The sequence below is a fragment of the Phalacrocorax aristotelis genome, chromosome 21 (assembly GCF_949628215.1).
Source record: "Phalacrocorax aristotelis chromosome 21, bGulAri2.1, whole genome shotgun sequence".
NCBI lineage: Eukaryota > Metazoa > Chordata > Aves > Suliformes > Phalacrocoracidae > Phalacrocorax > Phalacrocorax aristotelis.
Window position 1 is genome coordinate 2,415,445 of NC_134296.1, and position 21,336 is coordinate 2,436,780.

At 67.8% G+C, this 21,336-nt stretch overlaps 2 protein-coding genes across 2 annotated transcripts in view; both read left to right on the forward strand.

Annotated features, from left to right (window-relative positions):
- Positions 1-1,166: 1,166 nt before the first annotated feature.
- SARS1 (seryl-tRNA synthetase 1) lies at positions 1,167-8,101 on the forward strand. Its single transcript, XM_075115340.1, has 11 exons — positions 1,167-1,356; positions 3,322-3,392; positions 3,569-3,649; positions 4,300-4,458; positions 4,948-5,091; positions 5,492-5,647; positions 6,144-6,365; positions 6,451-6,580; positions 7,092-7,249; positions 7,357-7,486; positions 7,614-8,101. The coding sequence occupies exons 1-11, from the start codon at positions 1,221-1,223 to the stop codon at positions 7,772-7,774; spliced, it is 1,548 nt and encodes a 515-aa protein (XP_074971441.1). The 5' UTR covers positions 1,167-1,220; the 3' UTR covers positions 7,775-8,101.
- Positions 8,102-9,551: 1,450 nt separating this feature from the next.
- Positions 9,552-21,336, forward strand: part of CELSR2 (cadherin EGF LAG seven-pass G-type receptor 2) — a 34,069-nt gene continuing 22,284 nt past the window's right edge. Inside the window, 5 exon segments of the mRNA XM_075115318.1 lie at positions 9,552-10,626; positions 10,629-13,403; positions 18,027-18,671; positions 19,744-19,966; positions 20,590-20,705. Of these exon segments, the coding sequence (XP_074971419.1) occupies positions 10,308-10,626; positions 10,629-13,403; positions 18,027-18,671; positions 19,744-19,966; positions 20,590-20,705 (4,078 nt within the window). The 5' untranslated portion in view covers positions 9,552-10,307.

Genomic DNA, 21,336 nt, shown 5'->3' on the forward strand with positions numbered 1-21,336 from the left:
CTGTGCCGTGACAGGCCATGCCATGCGATGCCGTGCTCTGCCATGCTGTGCCAGGCCACATGGTGCCATGCCATGCCGTGCAGTGCCATGCCATGCCACACAAGGCCACGCTGTGCCATGCTGTGCCAGGCCACACCATGCTGTGCCGTGCCACCCCAGGCTATGCCTTGCGGTGCCATCCTGTGCCAGGCCATGCCGTGCCGTACCATGCCATGCCACGCCGTGCCATGCCATCCTGTGCTAGGCCATGCCGTGCCGTGCCGTGCCTGGTGAGGTGTGCCACAGCCCAGCACCGGCCCCATCTCCGCCTCTCCCTGCCCAGCCTCACTTGGCCGCTGGCACAAATTGACCCATTTGGGTGATTCTGACCCAAAGCGGGTACCCGATGCCGGGAGCTCCCAGCACAGCGTTTCCCACCGCCGCCGTGGCACATGGCTCAGCGTGTTTCCCGCAGCGTGGGGCATCCCAGGGGTCCCCCTTGGCCTCGCTCCCGAAGACCCTCATTCCTGCAGACCCCAGGGTCCCCTGGCACGGGGGATGGGGGCCAGTGCCAGCCCCCCCCGGGACCCCCAGCCCTTTTTACACGGTTCTCCACATTTTCTACCCGGCACCGGGCGCTCCTGTCCCGGCAGTGCAATAAGGATGGATTTTTCTGACCCCCGCCTGGCTGCCCCTTCTCAGGGGACTGAGGCCGGGGTCCCCGCAGGGGTGGGAGCACCCAGGACTCCTCCAGGACCCCTCCAGAGACCGGACGGTGGGGATGATGGGGAGCTGCTCCCATGACGGGGGGTGGCCACCCCAAACCGGCCTTCCCCGGGAGGCATGGCCTGGGATGTGCCCCTCCATGGGGGGCTTGGGAAGAGGGAGGGGCGGGCTGCGCCCCCAGGGGAATGGGGGTACGCGGGGACCACCAGGGTACTCGGGGGGTGGATGAGGACAGCCGGGGAGACAGAGAGACACCGTGGGGGGTGCTCAGGGACGGGCAAGCGGGCACCCAGAGCCCCCGGGGGTGCCGGGGGACCCCCGGACCCCCCCGAGCCTCCCCAGTGCCGCCGCCGCGCCACCAGGGGGCGCTGCTCCCCGCCGCGCCAGCGCCGCCTGCCGGCCGGCGGCGACGCTAAATGCGCAGGCTACCTCTCTGCGCATGCGCCCCGCCCCTGCCCCGCGCATGCGTGCTGGGCAGCGGCCGGCGGGGTCTGACAGGAGCTGCAGCCGCCATCATGGTGCTGGACCTGGACCTGTTCCGCGCCGACAAGGGTGGCGACCCCGCCATGGTGCGGGACATGCAGCTCAAACGCTTCAAGGATCCGGCGCTGGTGGACGCGCTGGTGCGGGCCGACGGCGCCTGGCGGAGGTGTACGTGGGGCGGAGGGCCGGGCCGGGCCGGGGGCTGGCATCCCCCCCCACCCGGGGCTGGGGGGGACTGAGGGGGCCTGAGGGGGCCTAGCAACCCCCGGGGCTGGGGGGGCCCCAGGAGGGACTGTCATCCCCTTCAGAGGGGACCAGATGCCCCAGCCTAGCCATGTCCCCTCTTACACGCCCAGGAGTGGGGGAGCCCTGCCAGCCCCCCCCCAGCCTGGTGGCTTGTCCCCAGGTGATGCCCCCCCATCTCTCCCCCTCCTCAGGGATGGGGAATCCCTCAGGGGTCCCTCTCTTCCACCCACCCCCTCCCCGGGTCTGGGTGCCTGTCCCCAGATTGATCCCCAAACCCCCTCGCCAAGGCGGGGTGACCTCTGGGGGGGAGTCCCTCCCACCCCCCTCCCCAGCCCCCGGGGATGTCGGTGGATCTTTCCCCTGCAGAGCTGGGGAATCTGTGGGTGGATCCCTGTGGGGGATGGGGGTTGTCCCTGGGTGGATCCCCCTCACCCCCTTCCCCAGAGCTGGGGAGAGACTATCCCCCTGGGTCTCCCCTTTCCGTGTCCTCAGGCCTGGGGCCAGTCCCCCTTGGCCTGGCCTGTGTGTGGATCACCACCGGTGATCCGCAGGGATCCACTCCCTGTGCTGCTGCCTGAGCTGCGCTGGTGCGGCATCCGCCTGGGCTGGCGGGGGTTCCCCCACGGTGCCACCCCCATACGTCGGGGTGAGCCCGTGCCTGACTGGGGCGAGGGCGCAGGGGCAGGGATGGCTGCAGGGGCAGCTGCCTCCAGCGCTCCCCACCCGGGCAGGAGGTCGGGCAGTGGGAGCTGCTGTCGAGCCCTGTTTTTGGGAGCCTGAGTGCAGAGGAGGGTGTGGTGGGAGGCAAGGACGGGTGGGTGCCCCAGAAACCCACAGTTCCCAGGGCGCCACAGTCCCCCTTGCTGCCGCCACGGGATGAAAGAGGCAGTTTTAAACACGCTTTTAATCCTGTTTCCTTGATGTGTATGAGCCCGGCCCTGCTTAATCACACCCGGCACATCCCCTGGCTCCGGCTGTGCCCGTCATCACCACCTTAATTTTGTCCGAGGGCCTTTCATCCCACAGGACCAGCCAGCTTTCCAGGCTGGCAGTGGGGGCTGTGCCCCGTCCCTGTCCCCGCGGGGCTCTGGCCCGTCCCGGCGGCAGTGGGTGCTGCAGAGGGGTGCGCTGGCGTGTGACCGCAAGGCGCAGGGCTGGCAGGATGCGCTGGCAAACAGCCGGGCTGATGCAATCCCACGTTTGCCGGTGCCACAGTGGACCCCGGAGGCTGCTAGGGTCATGTTTGCCGTGGCGCCCCGTTCCCTGGTTCTTAACCCTTTGTGTTTCCTGACTCTGGACCTCCCCACCCTCCCCCCCATGGGCCTGATCCTGCCTGCAGATGGAGATGTTACCCTGTTGGGGTGACACATCCTGGTGTTGGTGTGTCTCTGATTTGGGCTGCCCTGCCAGGAGGGGATGGCTATGTCATGGGTTCTGCCTTTCCCAGCACTGCTGTCACCAAGGGGGACCTCCCCGGTCCCATCATCGCACATCCCAAATCTCATCGCTGTGGCCCCGGATCTGCTCAGTCCTTGGCGGCCCCAGCCTGGCGTGGGGGTCCTGGTGGGGCTGTGACTCATCTCCATGACCCGCTGTGGCATCACTTGGGGTGTTTTCAAATGACACCCCTGCATGGGAGCCCTCTGCTCCCCACACCTCTGCCCACCCACACATTGCAGCCAGCACCACACCATGATCTTACACCCTCAAACCCTCCGCTGTCCTTCCAAAATGCTGGGGGCCAGCGGCAATGGGCATCCCTGGAGCTGCCGTCCCCTCTCCTGCTCCCACCTGAGGCTTTGTGGCCCCACTTGGTGTCAGACAGGGATCCCGGCCCCACTCCCACTTGTGCGGCTGTCTGATGGCTCACTCCTCTCTGCTTTCTAGGCAGGTTTCGTGCTGATAACTTGAACAAGCTGAAGAACCTGTGCAGCAAAACAATCGGAGACAAGATGAAGGTGAGGCGTTAAGGCAGACGGTCCTGGCAGCGATTCACTGGTGGGACGTTACTAACTGGTGGCATCTCCCCCAAGTCTCTGATCTCTAGGCCTTTCCTTCACATTGCTGAGGAATATTTTCACCCTGGAGCTTTACTGTTTAACCCTGCTGGGGTTTCTTTTTCCTCCCACTGCAGAAAAAAGAGCCAGCGGGGACAGACGAGTCTGTACCGGAGAGCGCGCAGAACCTCGACGAGCTCACGGCTGACATCCTGGGGGTGAGTCTGACCCCAGCTCCCCACACCACGCTGCTGGCCCACCCAGTTTGCCCAGTTTGCCTGTAATCACCTGAATTAATGGCATGAGGCGCCCAAAACCCCAGCGCCAGGTGAGGGGGGCCTGCCTGAACCCCCTGCCCAGAGGATCCTTATATCCCCCAGTCCCGCACGGCACTGGCCAGCTCTTGCTCAGTGTTCTTCGCCTAAAGACTGTTCCAGCCCACCGTGGCAGCTCGCGGCTGCTCGCCAGCACAGGGCCCATCCCGCGCTCCCCTGGAGGATTTGAGCAGCCTCAGTTACAACGTGTCCTCTGCAAGTCCCTTCTTCCCTGCCCGCTCCCCTTCCCAGTTCTTTAACCATGATGTTTAATGAGCGTAGCGCTGGCCAGCTCTCGCTGCTGTGGGAGCTGGCTGCTCCCCCTCGTCCCTGCCGCGCGCCGTGTGACGCCGTAGCTCACTCAGGCCTTTCAGAGCCTGACTTATGTCAGTCCTTTGTCCTTGGGGGCTGTTGTCTGATGTGTTCAGTCCACGGTTTCGCTCCAGAAGCCGTGCTGGTTGGGTGAGGGTCTGTGATTAACCACACTCAGCTGCAAGTGCCCTCCTCCCGGGCAGTTTTGTCCCTTCCCCATCTCACCCAGCTGCCCTGTGCAGGCTCTGCAGGTATCCCAGATCAAGAAAGTCCGTCTCCTCATCGACGAAGCCATCCTCAAGTGCGACGCCGAGCGCGTGAGGCTGGAGGCAGAACGTTTTGAGAGCCTCCGGGAGATCGGGAACCTCCTCCACCCCTCGGTGCCCATCAGCAATGACGAGGTAGGGATGAGGGTGCGCTCGGGGCCGGACATGCCACTTCATCAAAGCCAGACAACTGCGGGCAAGCGGGGGGGTCGCTGTGGGGAGGTCTCCCCCAACCCAAGATCAGCAGGCGGCTGAATGAAATCTGCATGACAAGACAGCGTTTCCTGCGGGGAGCGGACAAAGAACGGCTCAGACAACACTGGACATGGCCATTGTTGGGGGAATACATGGGAAACTTGCTTCCAGCCGGGGGGCTGGGATCTCCCTCCACTGCCTTCATTCATCTGGCAGGAATATTTTGCTGGGGGAAGACAATTGCGACGGGCCAGCTGCCAAGTGGCCGCATAATAATTGACCAGCCAGGATCAGGGCTGGGATTCCAGGCTCTGTAGTGTGGGATCCCAAACTGGGCCCAGCAAAACACAGAGACTGGTGTCGCCACAGCCCTGGGAGCTGAAGTGATGGGGTCCCCCTCCTCCTCCTCCTCTCTCTGTCTTTGTGCAGGATGTGGACAACAAGGTGGAGCGGGTCTGGGGCGACTGCAGCTGCAGGAAGAAGTATTCCCACGTGGACCTGGTGGTGATGGTGGACGGTTACGAGGGAGAGAAGGGAGCCATCGTTGCGGGCAGCCGGGGCTACTTCCTTAAGGTGAGAGCCCGGACCCCGGGGGGGGTGCAGAATCAATCAGAGCTATAGGGAGAGCTGAGGGAAGCGAGGGGGGACGGCAGTCCTGGCCGAGCCTCCCCTGAGCTGAGCTCACTGCTGAGCTCGCTGCAGTGACGAGAGCCTCTGCGGCGACGTGAGCTCACGCTGAGCTGGCTCATTGCGTGGGACAGACTTTAGCATCGGTGGTGCCGCCGCCGTGGCCTGGGCACCCTCTGGATCCAGCCCGGCGTCCCTGCCGCAGCCGGAGGGTGATGCTGAGCGTGGCAGTTGGAGCAGCCCGGAGCTGGCGTGGGCTCCGTGTGCTCCCAGACCCGCTGAGCAAGAAGGGGTGGCACAGCAGGGCGTGTGTGTGTGACAGGCGGTGGCTTCCCTTGTCCCCCAGGGTCCCCTGGTGTTCCTGGAGCAGGCCCTGATCCAGTACGCCCTGCAGAGCCTCCGCGCCAAGGGCTACATTCCTGTTTATACCCCTTTCTTCATGCGGAAGGAGGTGATGCAGGAGGTGGCCCAGCTCAGCCAGTTCGACGAGGAGCTCTACAAGGTGAGTGGCTCGATGCCTGCTGGGTCTCTGCGTCTCACTGCCTGGCACCCACCATGCCCTCTGGGCCACCAGCTTTCCGAGCGAGCCACTGCCACGTGGCTTCACCCACGGGGAGGGAGCCAGCCGAGATCCCTCTGCCCTGATGATGCCACGGTGGCGACTCCCTCCTGCTCCCTATCTCCTGGGTCCATCTTCATGGCCTCAGTCCCCGCTAAGACGGTTGTCATGGCAATGCGGTGACAGGGGGGTGGCTTGTCCCCGGCTCTGCTGGCGGGAGGCCGTCGGGGCTTTTGAAAGCCAAACAAGCAGCAAACGGCAGCTGTTCCCTTTCCTGAGCCATCCTGTCCCCGCTCTGGGCACCGGCCACGCAAAGCCTCGCTGCCTGTCCGTGTGCCGGCTGGGCGAGCGGCCACCTGCACCTCTGCCGGGAGCGTCTGTCCCTGGAGGTGCGGGAGCAGCTGAGGAAGGGGGACGGTGGCTTTTGTCCCCCCTCCAGGTGATCGGCAAAGGCAGCGAGAAGGCTGACGACAGCTCCATCGATGAGAAGTACCTGATCGCCACCTCGGAGCAGCCCATCGCCGCCCTGCACCGGGACGAGTGGCTGAAGCCGGAGGATCTGCCCATCAAGTATGCAGGGCTGTCGACCTGCTTCCGTCAGGAGGTGGGCTCGCACGGCCGCGACACCCGCGGCATCTTCCGCGTCCACCAGTTCGAGAAGGTGAGAGGAGCGGGACAGGCGTTCACGATGGGAATTGGCTGCGTCCGAGGCTGGTGCCAACGCGGGGTTCGGGTCTCTTTTGCAGATCGAGCAGTTTGTCTATGCCTCGCCCCACGACAACAAGTCCTGGGAGATGTTTGAGGAGATGATAGCGACGGCCGAGGATTTCTACCAGTCCCTGGGCATTCCCTACCACATCGTCAACATCGTCTCGGGTAGGGGCAGGTGCTTCCTCACCGCGTGGCACCGGGGCTGCCTCCCTGTGCCGTGGTGGGCCTGGAGGACACCAGCTGCCTCTGCCAGCGCCTTGGGTGTCACCCTGGCCCTGACCCGCTTTCCGGCTTGGCGTCCTTTGTCCCTGGCTCACCTTCCCGCTGCACCTGTCCCCGGGCCTGGCGGGGAGGAAGGAGGCATTTGCTTTTCTGCAGAGATCCTCTGCTTTGCTCTTGGGTTCTCCAGGCGCAGGCGCCGGGGCTGTCCCCTCTGGCCCTTCCAGAGGGACACTTTGAGTGTCCCGACACACCCTGGAAACTCCCCAAGGAAACTTCTCTCGTTTAAACGCTCCTTCCCAGCCCCCCCGCCGCAGAGCAGGGCCCCACGTCCCTTCCGAAGTCACCTCAGAGGCTTCACACCTTTAGCCGGCACTGCTGTCCCCTGGGGCGGGTGCCTTTGGGGCGAGGGGAGCGGCACCCCTGCCTTGCTCAGCGCTGCCCCCCTCTCTCCCAGGCGCCCTCAACCATGCCGCCAGTAAGAAGCTGGACCTGGAGGCCTGGTTCCCCGGTTCTGGTGCTTTCCGCGAGCTCGTGTCCTGCTCCAACTGCACCGACTACCAGGCGCGCCGCCTCCGCATCCGCTACGGCCAGACCAAGAAGATGATGGACAAGGTGAGGCTGAGCAGCTGGGCTGAGAGGGGATGGCCCTGCTTGTCTGTGTCTCCCCCCCCATTTCTTCTTGGCTGCGTCGCCCCCCTTTCACCGCATCCCCGCCGCAGGTGGAGTTCGTGCACATGCTCAATGCCACGATGTGTGCCACCACCCGCACCATCTGCGCCATCCTCGAGAACTACCAGACGGAGGAGGGCGTCCGCGTCCCGGAGAAGCTCCGAGACTTCATGCCTCCAGGTAACAACCCACCAGCCTCCCCTCCCCACCCAGCCTGGGGGCCAGGGGGCTCCACCCGGTGCCCCCCTCCCCCGGTAAGCCGTGGATGGGGAGTGCGACACGTGGTGCCCGCTCTGCCCCTGCGCAGACCTGCGAGAGCTGATCCGCTTTGTGAAGCCGGCCCCCATCGAGCAGGAGCTCTCCAAGAAGCAGAAGAAGCAGCAGGAGGGGGGCAAGAAGAAGCCGGCGGGGGGAAGCGAGCGGGTGCTGGAGGAGCAGATGCAGAGCATGGGTGTCAACAGCGCCTGAGTCCTGCCCCCCCCCCCCCCATTCTCGGGCCCCCCGAGGGACATTGGGGGCCTTCTGAATCATCCTGCCTTCATCGCCGCTGGGGCTGCACCCATCACCTTCGCTTCAGGGCTCAGCCAGGGCCGGGAGCTGCGTGGTCACCACCTGGCTGCCGCCACGGCACGGAGCGCTGCCGTCCCCACGGCATGAAGGACTGACGCTACTGGGGCTGTGGCCCCCCCGTTACTCCTCCCCCAAATGGGGCCGGGGACCCCCCGCACCTCAGCCCCTTCCCTGGGGAGGGGAAAATGTCCGCTCCCTCCATCCAATAAAGCCAAGAACTGCTGAGCTGCGTGTCCCTGCAGGGGTCGGGGGAAGGGGGGGCCCAGCCTGGTGGGGGGGGTGGCTCTGCCTGTCTACCCCCCCTCCCCGCCCCCCGCCTGGGGGCCTCCGCACCCGCACAAAGGCCTGGACAAAGGCTGCACTCCCCCGAGCCCATTTGTGTTTCAAAAAGGGGCTGGGGGGCCCCTGCGCCCCCCACCCTTGGCTGGGCCCCTCCGAGGGAAGGGGGGGCCGGCTGTGACCCACCGCTCCCCATGTTGTGCGTGGGAAACCCGTGGCTGCACTCAGGGGTGCTGGGGAGGCAGCCCAGGCGTCGGGGGCCCCCCCGGTGTAGCACCCTGATGAGCCGGTTGGGCTCGCCCTTGCCCTGCTCCCCTTTGAAGGGTGCTGGGGCCGCCGGCCAGGGTGCAGAGAGTCTTTGGTGAGTCACCGGAGCCCTCGGCGGGTGCCGGGGGGACCCCAGGCGGCTCCCCAACACCCACCCTGGCTGTAGGGGCCCCCCCACACCCGTCTGACCCGTTTGGCTGCCAGGGCCCCCTGGGCCCGGCTCTGCACCATCCTGCCCGGCACCCACGCCCTGGGCCCAACGCCGGCTGCCAGGCTGGGTGCCAGGGGGCCGGCGCCCACGGCCCCACCCTGGCACCCACGGCCCCGCCACAGCACCCGTAGCACCCCGCTGGCACCCATGGCATGCCCTCACCTTGCTGGGCCCCCCTGAGGGTACAGCCCCCCCCGGCCTCCCCGTGCCCCCCAGTCTTGGTGTGATGGGGCCAGCCCAGGCCTCCCTGTTTCCAGCCCATTCCAGTGCTCCCGGTCCTTCCCAGTTTGTCCCAGTGTGCCCCCAGTCCTGCCATGCCCACAGGGCTGGGACCTGGTGTGTGGACTCCGGTGTGCGGGGGTGTCACAGCCCGCAGCAGTGACATGTGTGTGCGTGGATCATGCATGTGCTGCACACACATGCATAGCCCGTGTGCGATGCGTGCTGCTGCGTGTGCCCCGCGTGGGCGCAGCTCACGCGTGGGCGCGCCCTGCGTGTGCAATGTGCGCGTTCCTTGTGTGCACGCGTGCACGTGCAACCTCCGCGCGTGCCGGTCCCATGCGCGCGCGCGCGCGCGGCACCCACGCGTGTCCCGTCCCGCGCCCCCTGCCCCGCAGTGACCGCTTCCCCCCTGCCCCGCGTTGCCGCCGGTGCGGGCGGTGCCGGTGCCGCTGGGGGGGGGGGGGGTTCCGGGGAGGCGGAGGGGGGTGGTGGTGCAGGGGGTGGAGGGCGGCGGCTCCTTTAAGCGCGGCGCAGGCCGGTGCAGCGGCGGCCCCGCCCCGGCGGGAGCGCGCGGGCGGCGGGAGCGCGCGGGCGGCGGCGCGGGGCGCAGCGGGCACCGGCGGCAGCGGCCGCACCGCGCCATGGGCGCTCCGCGCCCGCCCGCGGGGCCGCGCTCCCGCCGCCGCCGCCGCCGCTGCTGCGCCGCCGCTGCTGCTGCTGCTGCTGCTGCTGCTGCCCGCACCGGGCCAGCCCCGCCGCCCGCCCCCGCCGCCCGCCCCCCGCACCGGCACCGGCATCGCCACCGCCGCCGGCACCGGCACCTGCCCGCCCGAAGCCCGCACGCCGCCGCTCCGACCCCGCGGCGGCACCGGGGACAGCGGCGGCTCCGGCGGCACCGGGGACAGCGGCGGAGCGGGGCCCGCGGAGAGCACCGGTGCTTCCAGCGGCACCGGGGACAGCGGCGGCGGCGCCGGGCCCTTCCCGGCCACCGGCGGCTCCCGGCACGGTGGCGGCGCTGGGACCGCACTGGGCGCTTCCAGCGGGGGCGGCGGCGGCGGCGGGGCTTCCCGAGGCACCGGCGGCGCTGGCGGCAGCGGGAGCCCCGAGGGTGCCCAAGGGCACCGGAGCACCGGGGACACTGGAGGCACTGAGAGCACTGGAGGCACCGGGGGCTCCAGGAGCACTGGGGACACTGGGAGCACTGGAGACACCAGGAGCACTGCAGGCACCAGGGATGCCAGGAGCACTGGGGGCACTGGAGGCTCTGGGAGCACTGGAGGCGCCGGGAGCACTGAGGACACTGGAGGCACCAGGAGCACTGAGGACACTGGACACACTGGGAATGCTAGGAACACCAACGTCCCCAGGGACACCAGGAGAACTGGGGATACTGGACATACTGGGAACACTGGGAACACCAATGTCCCCAGGGACACGAGGAGCACCAGGGGCATGATAAGCACCAGCAATGTTGGGCACACTGGGGGCACTGGGGGCACCCGAGTCCCCAGGAGCACCAGAGATACTGGATGCACTGGGGAGACTGGGAAAGTCCCCAGGGACACTGGGAGCACCAGGAAAGTCCCTGGGAGCACCAGGAAAGTCCCCAGAAGCACCAGGGATACTGCACGTAATTGGGACACTGGGCAAGTCCCTGGGGCCACCAGGAGCACCAAGGGGATAATGGATACCAGGAATGTTGGGGACCCCCTGACCACGGGGGCCACCAGGAGCCCCGTGACCTGCAGCCGCCCCCGCCGGCGCCGCAGCCCACGGTGCCGCAGTTCCAGCCCTCCAGCTACCAGGCCTCGGTAGGGGAGAATCGGCCAGCGGGGACACCAGTGACGCAGGTGACGGCGGTGGACCCCGACGAGGGGGAGGCAGGCTGGCTGCGCTACACCATGGCCGCCCTCTTCGACAGCCGCTCCGACGCCCTCTTTGCCATGGACCCTGTCACCGGCGCCGTCACCACTGCCGCCCCCCTGGACCGTGAGAGCAAGAGCACCCACGTCTTCCGGGTGACGGCGGTGGACCACGGGACGCCCCGGCGCAGCGCCATGGCCACATTGACAGTGACAGTGAGTGACGCCAATGACCACGACCCGGCCTTTGAGCAGCCCGAGTACCGGGAGAGCGTGCGGGAGAACCTGGAGGTGGGCTATGAGGTGCTGACGGTGCGGGCCACCGACGGCGACGCTGGTCCCAATGCCAATGTCCTCTACCGCCTCCTCAATGCCGGCGGCGCCAACGAGGTCTTCGAGATTGATCCCCGCTCAGGTGTCATCCGCACCCGTGGCCCTGTGGACCGTGAGGCAGTGGAGGCTTTCGAGCTGTTGGTGGAAGCCACAGATCAGGGCCAGGAGCCAGGACCCCGCAGCGCCACGGCCACCGTCCGCATCGCCGTGGAGGATGACAACGACAACGCACCACAGTTCAGCGAGAAGCGTTACGTGGCACAGGTCCCCGAGGACGTGGCGCCCAACTCGGCCGTGCTGCGGGTGACGGCCACCGACCGTGACAAGGGCAGCAACGCCCTGGTGCACTACAGCATCGTCAGCGGTAACACCCGCGGCCACTTCTACATCGATGCGCAGACGGGCGCGCTAGACGTGGTCAGCCCCTTGGACTACGAGGTCAGCAAGGAGTTCACCCTACGGATCCGGGCACAGGACGGCGGCCGCCCGCCCCTCTCCAACATCAGCGGCTTGGTCACCATCCAGGTGTTGGACGTCAACGATAATGCCCCCATCTTCGTCAGCACGCCCTTCCAGGCCACTGTGCTGGAGAACGTGCCAGTGGGCTACTCCGTCATCCACGTTCAAGCCATCGATGCAGATTCAGGTGACAACGGCCGGTTGGTCTACACCCTCCTAGAGACCGGCGCCAGCTTCCCCTTCGCCATCAACAACAGCACAGGGTGGATTGTGGTGGCGTCCGAGCTGGACCGGGAGGCGGTGGACTTCTACAGCTTTGGGGTGGAGGCGCAGGACCAGGGCAACCCCCCCATGGCCTCCTCAGCCAGCGTCAGCGTCACCATTCTGGACGTCAATGACAACAGCCCTGAGTTCACACAACGGGAGTACGGTGCCCGCCTGAATGAGGACGCGGCGGTGGGCACCAGCGTCCTCACCGTCTCCGCTGTCGACCGTGACGCCAACAGCGTCATCACCTACCAAATCTCCAGTGGCAACACCCGCAACCGCTTCTCCATCACCAGCCAGAGCGGCGGTGGGCTCATCTCCCTCGCCCTGCCCCTGGACTACAAGCTAGAGCGGCAGTACCTCCTCACCATCGCTGCCTCCGACGGTACCCGCCAGGACACGGCCCAGGTGGTCATCAACGTCACCGACGCCAACACCCACCGACCCGTCTTCCAGAGCTCCCACTACACCGTCAATGTCAATGAGGACCGGCCGGTGGGCACCACAGTGGTGGTCATCAGTGCTACGGACGAGGACACGGGGGAGAACGCCCGCATCACCTACCTGATGGAGGACAGCATCCCCCAGTTCCGCATCGCCGCCGAGACGGGGGCCGTCACCACCCAGATGGAGCTGGACTATGAGGACCAGGTATCCTACACCTTGGCCATCACGGCGCGTGACAACGGCATCCCACAGAAGTCCGACACCACCTACCTGGAGATCCTGGTGAGTGATGTCAATGACAACGCGCCCCAGTTCCTCCGCGACTCCTACCAGGGATCCGTCTACGAGGACGTGCCCGCCTTCACCAGCGTCCTCCAGGTCTCTGCCACTGACCGTGACTCGGGGCTCAACGGCAGGGTCTTCTACACCTTCCAAGGGGGTGATGATGGCGATGGCGACTTCATCATCGAGTCCACCTCAGGCATTGTCCGCACCTTGCGCCGCCTAGACCGGGAGAATGTGCCGCTCTACACTCTGCGGGCGTTCGCCGTTGACAAGGGCGTCCCGGCCAAGCGGACGCCGGTGGAGATCCAAGTGACGGTGCTGGATGTCAATGACAACCCGCCCGTCTTTGAGCGGGATGAGTTCGACATCTTTGTGGAGGAGAACAGCCCCATCGGGCTGGTGGTGGCCCGGATCACGGCCACCGACCCTGATGAGGGCACCAACGCCCAAATCATGTACCAGATCGTGGAGGGTAACATCCCCGAGGTCTTTCAGCTGGATATCTTCTCTGGCGAGCTCACAGCTTTGGCTGACCTGGACTACGAGTCCAAGGCGGAGTACGTCATGGTGGTCCAAGCCACCTCAGCTCCCCTGGTCAGCCGGGCCACTGTCCACGTCCGCCTTCGCGACGCCAACGACAACAGCCCCCAACTCAAGAACTTTGAGATCCTCTTCAACAACTACATCACCAACCGCTCGGGCAGCTTCCCCGGCGGGGTCATTGGCCGCATCCCGGCCCACGACCCCGACGTCTCTGACAGCCTCACCTACGCCTTCGAGCAGGGGAACGAGCTCAACCTGGTGCTGCTGGACCCCCGCAGCGGGGACCTGCGCCTCAGCCCCGCCCTGGACAACAACCGCCCACTGGAGGCTGTTATGAGGGTCTCCGTCTCAGGTAAGACCCCCATGCTGGGGTGGGGTGGCTTGGTGGGGAAGGGGGACAACGTGTGGGGCTGGGGAAGCCTTTGTGGGTGCGCTCCCCCCACTTCTGCATGAAGCTGAGATGTTTTGGGGTCCCACAACTCCATCTTCTTTGCCCCCACCCTCCACGTCTCGGGGGGGGGGGGTGATGGGGATGCTCTGCCCCCCTCCCTTGTACCCCAGACACCCCGGCTGGAGGCAGTCGGGGTCCCCAGCACCCCCTTTTTCTTCCTCACCCCCAGTCTCAGCCCTGGGGTGTCTCGGGGGGTCGAATAGCCCAGTGCATGTTTCTTTGGGGGGGGGAGGGGGATCAGGACCCTGTAGCAGGGGTTTGGGGGGGGCAGGACCCCATGTTTGTGTTTGGTGGGGGTCCTGGCACATGCTGTGTGTGGCTGGGGGGGGCAGGACCTACTGCGTGGGTCTGGGGAGGGCACAGGGCCTGTACCTGTATTTGGGGGGGCAGAGCCTGGCAGTTCGTGGCAGGGGGGCTCCTGGTACCCTTATGTGTATGTTATGGGGGCCCAATGGATGAACTGGGGCAGGGCTCAGGGTCCAGTGCAGTATTTGGGGGGGGTCATGGCACCCCAACGCATGTTTCCAGAAGGGCCCAGTGCTTGTGTATGGGGGGGGGGGGGGGGGGGCCACAGGGCCTGGTGTGTGTATTTTGGGGGGTCCTGGCACCCTGGCCTCTCCATTGGGGGCTCCCCAAACCCAATGCACCTCTTGGGGGGGGGTCACCGGTGGGACGGGGCCAAGGGGGGCGGTGCCAACGGTGCTCGGCACAGTTTGGGCCGGGGAGGCCAGTGGGTGCTGCCGGGGGGGGTCGCCGCGGGGCAGGGGAGCGTCTCCTTGTCCGCCCCTGGGCAAGGAGGGAAACTGAGTCATAGGCCACGTCGTGATGTCCCTTGTCCCCAACCACGTGTCCGCCTTCGCCCCCCCTGTACCCCCTCAGACACCCCTGGCCTGGGGTCCCTGCACCAGCTGCGCAAAGGGGGGGCCTAGGGCACAAAGGGTGGGGGCAGGGAGCCCCCTGCCCGGGCTGTGTCCCCCCTCAGCGCGGGGGCAGCCGGGAGGGGAACAAAGGGTCCGGCCATAGCTGGGGCCCCGCGGCCGCAGCCATGGCAACCCCCCCCCAGCCACCAGCCACGGGCCACCGGCAGCCCTGGCCCACCGCCCCCCTCGCTATCACCCCCTTCTCCCTCCCTCCACCCCCCAACCCGGCTGTCCCCACGCTCCCTCCGTCCATCTGTCCACCTGCCGACCGCTCTCCATCTGTCCCGCATCCTGCTGCCCCTCGTCCTGGCCAGGAGGAGGAGGAGGAGGAAGGTGGGTTTATCAGTGCCAGGCAGAGCCTTTGTCCACCCCCTCCCCATGGTGCTGTTGGGTGAGTCAGGATGGGTGCCCCGAGCGGGTGCCGTCCCCGTCCCTTGGTGCCCTCAGGATGGGTGCCCCGAGCGGGTGCCGTCCCCGTCCCTTGGTGCCCTCAGGATGGGTGCCCCGAGCGGGTGCCGTCCCCGTCCCTTGGTGCCCTCAGGATGGGTGCCCCGAGCGGGTGCCGTCCCCGTCCCTTGGTGCCCTCAGGATGGGTGCCCCGAGCGGGTGCCGTCCCCGTCCCTTGGTGCCCTCAGGATGGGTGCCCCGAGCGGGTGCCGTCCCCGTCCCTTGGTGCCCTCAGGATGGGTGCCCCGAGCGGGTGCCGTCCCCGTCCCTTGGTGCCCTCAGGATGGGTGCCCCGAGCGGGTGCCGTCCCCGTCCCTTGGTGCCCTCAGGATGGGTGCCCCGAGCGGGTGCCGCCCCTGTCCCTTGGTGCCCTCAGGATGGGTGCCCCGAGCGGGTGCCGCCCCTGTCCCTTGGTGCCCTCAGGATGGGTGCCCCGAGCGGGTGCCGTCCCCGTCCCTTGGTGCCCTCAGGATGGGTGCCCCGAGCGGGTGCCGCCCCTGTCCCTTGGTGCCCTCAGGATGGGTGCCCCGAGCGGGTGCCGCCCCTGTCCCTTGGTGCCCTCAGGATGGGTGCCAGGAGCGGGTGCCGCCCCCGTCCCTTGGTGCCCTCAGGATGGGTGCCCCGAGCGGGTGCCGCCCCTGTCCCTTGGTGCCCTCAGGATGGGTGCCCCGAGCGGGTGCCGTCCCCGTCCCTTGGTGCCCTCAGGATGGGTGCCCCGAGCGGGTGCCGCCCCTGTCCCTTGGTGCCCTCAGGATGGGTGCCCCGAGCGGGTGCCGTCCCCGTCCCTTGGTGCCCTCAGGATGGGTGCCCCGAGCGGGTGCCGCCCCTGTCCCTTGGTGCCCTCAGGATGGGTGCCCCGAGCGGGTGCCGCCCCTGTCCCTTGGTGCCCTCAGGATGGGTGCCCCGAGCGGGTGCCGCCCCTGTCCCTTGGTGCCCTCAGGATGGGTGCCCCGAGCGGGTGCCGCCCCTGTCCCTTGGTGCCCTCAGGATGGGTGCCCCGAGCGGGTGCCGTCCCCGTCCCTTGGTGCCCTCAGGATGGGTGCCCCGAGCGGGTGCCGTCCCTGTCCCTTGGTGCCCTCAGGATGGGTGCCCCGAGCGGGTGCCGCCCCTGTCCCTTGGTGCCCTCAGGATGGGTGCCCCGAGCGGGTGCCGCCCCTGTCCCTTGGTGCCCTCAGGATGGGTGCCCCGAGCGGGTGCCGCCCCTGTCCCTTGGTGCCCTCAGGATGGGTGCCCCGAGCGGGTGCCGTCCCCGTCCCTTGGTGCCCTCAGGATGGGTGCCCCGAGCGGGTGCCGTCCCTGTCCCTTGGTGCCCTCAGGATGGGTGCCCCGAGCGGGTGCCGTCCCTGTCCCTTGGTGCCCTCAGGATGGGCGCCCCGAGCGGGTGCCGCCCCTGTCCCTTGGTGCCCTCAGGATGGGTGCCCCGAGCGGGTGCCGTCCCCGTCCCTTGGTGCCCTCAGGATGGGTGCCCCGAGCGGGTGCCGTCCCCGTCCCTTGGTGCCATCAGGATGGGTGCCCCGAGCGGGTGCCGTCCCTGTCCCTTGGTGCCCTCAGGATGGGTGCCCCGAGCGGGTGCCGTCCCCGTCCCTTGGTGCCCTCAGGATGGGTGCCCCGAGCGGGTGCCGCCCCTGTCCCTTGGTGCCCTCAGGATGGGTGCCCCGAGCGGGTGCCGCCCCTGTCCCTTGGTGCCCTCAGGATGGGTGCCCCGAGCGGGTGCCGTCCCTGTCCCTTGGTGCCATCAGGATGGGTGCCCCGAGCGGGTGCCGTCCCCGTCCCTTGGTGCCATCAGGATGGGTGCCCCGAGCGGGTGCCGTCCCTGTCCCTTGGTGCCCTCAGGATGGGTGCCCCGAGCGGGTGCCGTCCCCGTCCCTTGGTGCCATCAGGATGGGTGCCCCGAGCGGGTGCCGTCCCTGTCCCTTGGTGCCCTCAGGATGGGTGCCCCGAGCGGGTGCCGTCCCTGTCCCTTGGTGCCCTCAGGATGGGTGCCCCGAGCGGGTGCCGTCCCTGTCCCTTGGTGCCATCAGGATGGGTGCCCCGAGCGGGTGCCGCCCCTGTCCCTTGGTGCCCTCAGGATGGGTGCCCCGAGCGGGTGCCGCCCCTGTCCCTTGGTGCCCTCAGGATGGGTGCCCCGAGCGGGTGCCGTCCCTGTCCCTTGGTGCCCTCAGGATGGGTGCCCCGAGCGGGTGCCGTCCCCGTCCCTTGGTGCCCTCAGGATGGGTGCCCCGAGCGGGTGCCGCCCCTGTCCCTTGGTGCCCTCAGGATGGGTGCCCCGAGCGGGTGCCGTCCCCGTCCCTTGGTGCCCTCAGGATGGGTGCCCCGAGCGGGTGCCGTCCCCGTCCCTTGGTGCCCTCAGGATGGGTGCCCCGAGCGGGTGCCGTCGCTGTCCCTTGGTGCCCTCAGGATGGGTGCCCCGAGCGGGTGCCGTCGCTGTCCCTTGGTGCCCTCAGGATGGGTGCCCCGAGCGGGTGCCGTCCCCGTCCCTTGGTGCCCTCAGGATGGGTGCCCCGAGCGGGTGCCGTCCCCGTCCCTTGGTGCCATCAGGATGGGTGCCCCGAGCGGGTGCCGTCCCTGTCCCTTGGTGCCCTCAGGATGGGTGCCCCGAGCGGGTGCCGCCCCTGTCCCTTGGTGCCCTCAGGATGGGTGCCCCGAGCGGGTGCCGCCCCTGTCCCTTGGTGCCCTCAGGATGGGTGCCCCGAGCGGGTGCCGCCCCTGTCCCTTGGTGCCCTCAGGATGGGTGCCCCGAGCGGGTGCCGTCCCTGTCCCTTGGTGCCATCAGGATGGGTGCCCCGAGCGGGTGCCGTCCCCGTCCCTTGGTGCCATCAGGATGGGTGCCCCGAGCGGGTGCCGTCGCTGTCCCTTGGTGCCCTCAGGATGGGTGCCCCGAGCGGGTGCCGTCCCCGTCCCTTGGTGCCCTCAGGATGGGTGCCCCGAGCGGGTGCCGCCCCTGTCCCTTGGTGCCCTCAGGATGGGTGCCCCGAGCGGGTGCCGTCCCTGTCCCTTGGTGCCCTCAGGATGGGTGCCCCGAGCGGGTGCTGACCCTCTCCCACCATCCCCATCCCTTGGTGGCCAAGTAGGCTGCGTGCCCCATCACCATCACGGTCCCCATCCCACAGTGGCCGGCGCTGTCACTGACCCCACCCCCTTTCCCCTCCACCTGCAGATGGGGTCCACAGCGCGACAGCCCAGTGCACGCTGCGGGTGACGGTGATCACGGACGAGATGCTGAGCAACAGCATCACCCTGCGCTTGGCCGACATGTCCCAGGAGCGATTCCTCTCCCCGCTGCTCAGCCGCTTCCTGGAGGGGGTGGCAGCCGTCCTGGCCACCCCCCGCCACCGCGTCGTCCTCTTCAACATCCAAACGGACACGGACGTGGGGACCGCCCGTATCCTCAATGTCAGCCTCTCAGTGCTGCTGCCCGCCTCGGGGCACGGCGCCCGCTTCTTCTCCTCCGAGGAGCTGCAGGAGCGGCTCTACCTCAATCGCTCGCTGCTGGCCGCCATCTCGGCCCAGCGGGTCCTGCCCTTCGACGACAACATCTGCCTGCGCGAGCCCTGCGAGAACTACATGCGCTGCGTCTCCGTCCTCCAGTTCGACAGCTCGGCGCCCTTCCTCGCTTCCGACACCATCCTCTTCCGCCCCATCCATCCCGTCACCGGCCTGCGCTGCCGCTGCCCGCCCGGCTTCACTGGCGACTACTGCGAGACGGAGATCGACCTCTGTTACTCCAGCCCCTGCGGCAGCAACGGGCGGTGCCGGAGCCGCGAGGGCGGCTACACCTGCGAGTGCCACGAGGATTTCACCGGTTAGAGCCCGGCACCTCCCTGGTGTCACCTCGTCCCATTCCCCTCCAGCCCCTAGTGGTGGTCCTTTCCTCTGGGTGTCCATCCCCACGATCCCCTTCAGCGCTCCGTCGTCTGTCCCTCCTAGCATCATCATCCCTCCCCATCATCCCTTTGTCCCACTCCAGCCCTCCATCATCTATCCCCATCAGCCTTCATCCCATTCCTCATCAGCCTTCCTCATCTATCGCTTCTTCTGCTGGCCCTCCACTATCCGTCATGGTCATATCTTCATCCTGCTCCTCTTCAGCCCTCCATCATCTGTTCCCAAGCGTCTGTCTGTCAGCCACCCTCCATTGTCCATCCCTCTGTCCACCCTCTCCATGCCCCCCCCCAGCTCTCCATCCTCCCTTGTCCCTCCATCCCTCTGTCCTCCCTCCCTCCCTCCCTCCCTCCCTCCTCCCCTTTGTCTCCAACACCTTCATCTTCCTCCTCTCTCACATCTCCACCTTCCTCCCTCCATTCCCCACCCCTCTCCCTCTGCCGTCCCTCCCTGCTCCCCTCCCACGACCCCCCCATTCCCCCATCGCCTCCACCCCTGCTCCCCTGTCCCCTCTGTCCCTCCACCCCAGTTTGGTCCCCGCAGGATGTCAGCGGGGGGGGACAGGGACGCTGAACCCTGGGGACACCCTGGGGTGCGGGGGCACCCCGTCCCCACCACAGTGGCCCGGCCATCTGCTCCCCACCACAGCTGTCCAGGGGGACACACAAACCATGGTCCCTGGGAGACTGGTGGCACTGGGGACAGCCCTTGCCTGCCCTGGGGACCCCTTGGCACCCCCAGCCCCACGGGACACCTGGGTGGGGGGTGCCAGCTGGTGGAGGAGGGGATGCTGGGGGGGGGGGGACGACTTTGATTCAGTTGCCATGGCAATGGGAGGCAGTTGCCATGGCGATGGAGCTAGGGATAAAGCCACTCTGGAGCTCATGGGGGGGGGAGTGGTGGGAGATGGGATCCCCAGCCCCCATTCTGGGGGTCTAGGGGGTGCCCGGCACCCTGGGCTTGGTGCCAGGTGCCAGCTGGGCCTTGCGCAGGGGAACGCTGCGAGCTGAGTGCCCGGGGGGGCCGCTGCGCCCCGGGGGTCTGCCGCAACGGGGGCACCTGCCTCAACCTGCTGGTGGGGGGGTTCCGCTGCCAGTGCCCCCCCGGGCACTACGAGAAGCCCTTCTGCACCATGAGCACCCGCAGCTTCCCCCCGCGCTCCTTCCTCACCTTCCGCGGCCTCCGCCAGCGCTTCCACTTCACCCTCGCCCTGACGTGAGCCCTGGCGGGAGCAAGGGGGCCCGGGGGCGTCGGATGGGTGGCGGTTGATGGGTGTCCCCTGGGCGTGAGGTGGGGTGATGGGGTGTGGGGTGGTGCGTCCCTCATTGGCATCATTTGGGTTGGGGGGCGATGGGTGCCCTGTGGGTATCACCTGGGGTGACGGGGTGGGGTGTGATGGGTGCCCCATGGGCATTGTCTGGGGTGTGGGGTGCTGGGTGCTGCATTGGCATCATTTGGGGTGTGGGGTGCCCCACTGGTGTCATCTGGTGGGTGGCCCATGGGTACAGTGTGGGGGCAAGGGGGCAGGAGGCATGGGCACCCCATGGGCATGGGCAGGAGCAAAGGGACAGGGGACAGCGTGGCACCCTGCGGGCACAGGGCGGGGGCAATGGGGTGTGGGGTGGTCGGGTGACCCCTTGGCGTGGGGGCAAGGGGATGGGGGGCACCCCATGGGCGTGGGGTGGGGGCAGTGGGTGATGGGTGCCAGTGTGTCCTGGTGGGCGCAAGGTCACGGGGCACGGGGGGACCAGGGAGCTGCGGGGTGATGGGGCATGCTTAGGGGGCACGGCAGTGGATGGGGGGAGATGAGCAGAGCCTGGCACTCGTCCCCACGCCAGGTTTGCCACCAAGGAGCGGGACGGGCTCCTGCTCTACAACGGGCGCTTCAATGAGAAGCACGACTTCGTGGCGCTGGAGATCGTGGGCGAGCAGGTCCAGCTCACCTTCTCAGCAGGTACGGGCACCGCGCCTGCCGCGCCCCGGCACGGCATCCCCGGCATTCCCTCCCGGGCATCGTGTCCCCGGCACTGCCTGGCACTGCATCCCTGGCACTGCACCCCGTGCCGTACATCCCCGGCACTGCCTGGCACTGCATCCCTGGCACCGCACCCCGTGCCGTACATCCCCGGCACTGCCTGGCACTGCATCCCTGGCACCGCACCCCATGCCGTACATCCCCGGCACTGCCTGGCACTGCATCCCTGGCACTGCACCCCGTGCCGTACATCCCCGGCACTGCCTGGCACTGCATCCCTGGCACTGCACCCCATGCCGTACATCCCCGGCACTGCCTGGCACTGCATCCCTGGCACTGCACCCCATGCCGTACATCACCGGCACTGCCTGGCACTGCATCCCTGGCACGTGTCGTGGGCATCACGTCCCTGGCACTGCGCGCCGTGCCTCATGTCCCTGGCACTGCCTGGCACTGCATCCCGGGCATCCTATCTCTGGCACTGCACCTCATGCATCGCATCCTGAGCTCTGTCTGGCACGAGTCCTGGGCGTCACGTCCCTGGCACTGCGTGCTGTGCACTGCACCCCAGGCACCGCCTGGCTCTGCATCCCAGGCATCCCATCCCGGG

Coding starts and splice junctions, on each gene's coding strand:
- SARS1 (XM_075115340.1), top strand. CDS start 1,221: ATGGTGCTGGACCTGGACCTGTTCCGCGCCGACAAGGGTGGCGACCCC. Junction 4,459..4,947: donor TGCCCATCAGCAATGACGAG/GTAGGGATGAGG, acceptor GTCTTTGTGCAG/GATGTGGACAACAAGGTGGA. Junction 5,092..5,491: donor GCCGGGGCTACTTCCTTAAG/GTGAGAGCCCGG, acceptor CTTGTCCCCCAG/GGTCCCCTGGTGTTCCTGGA.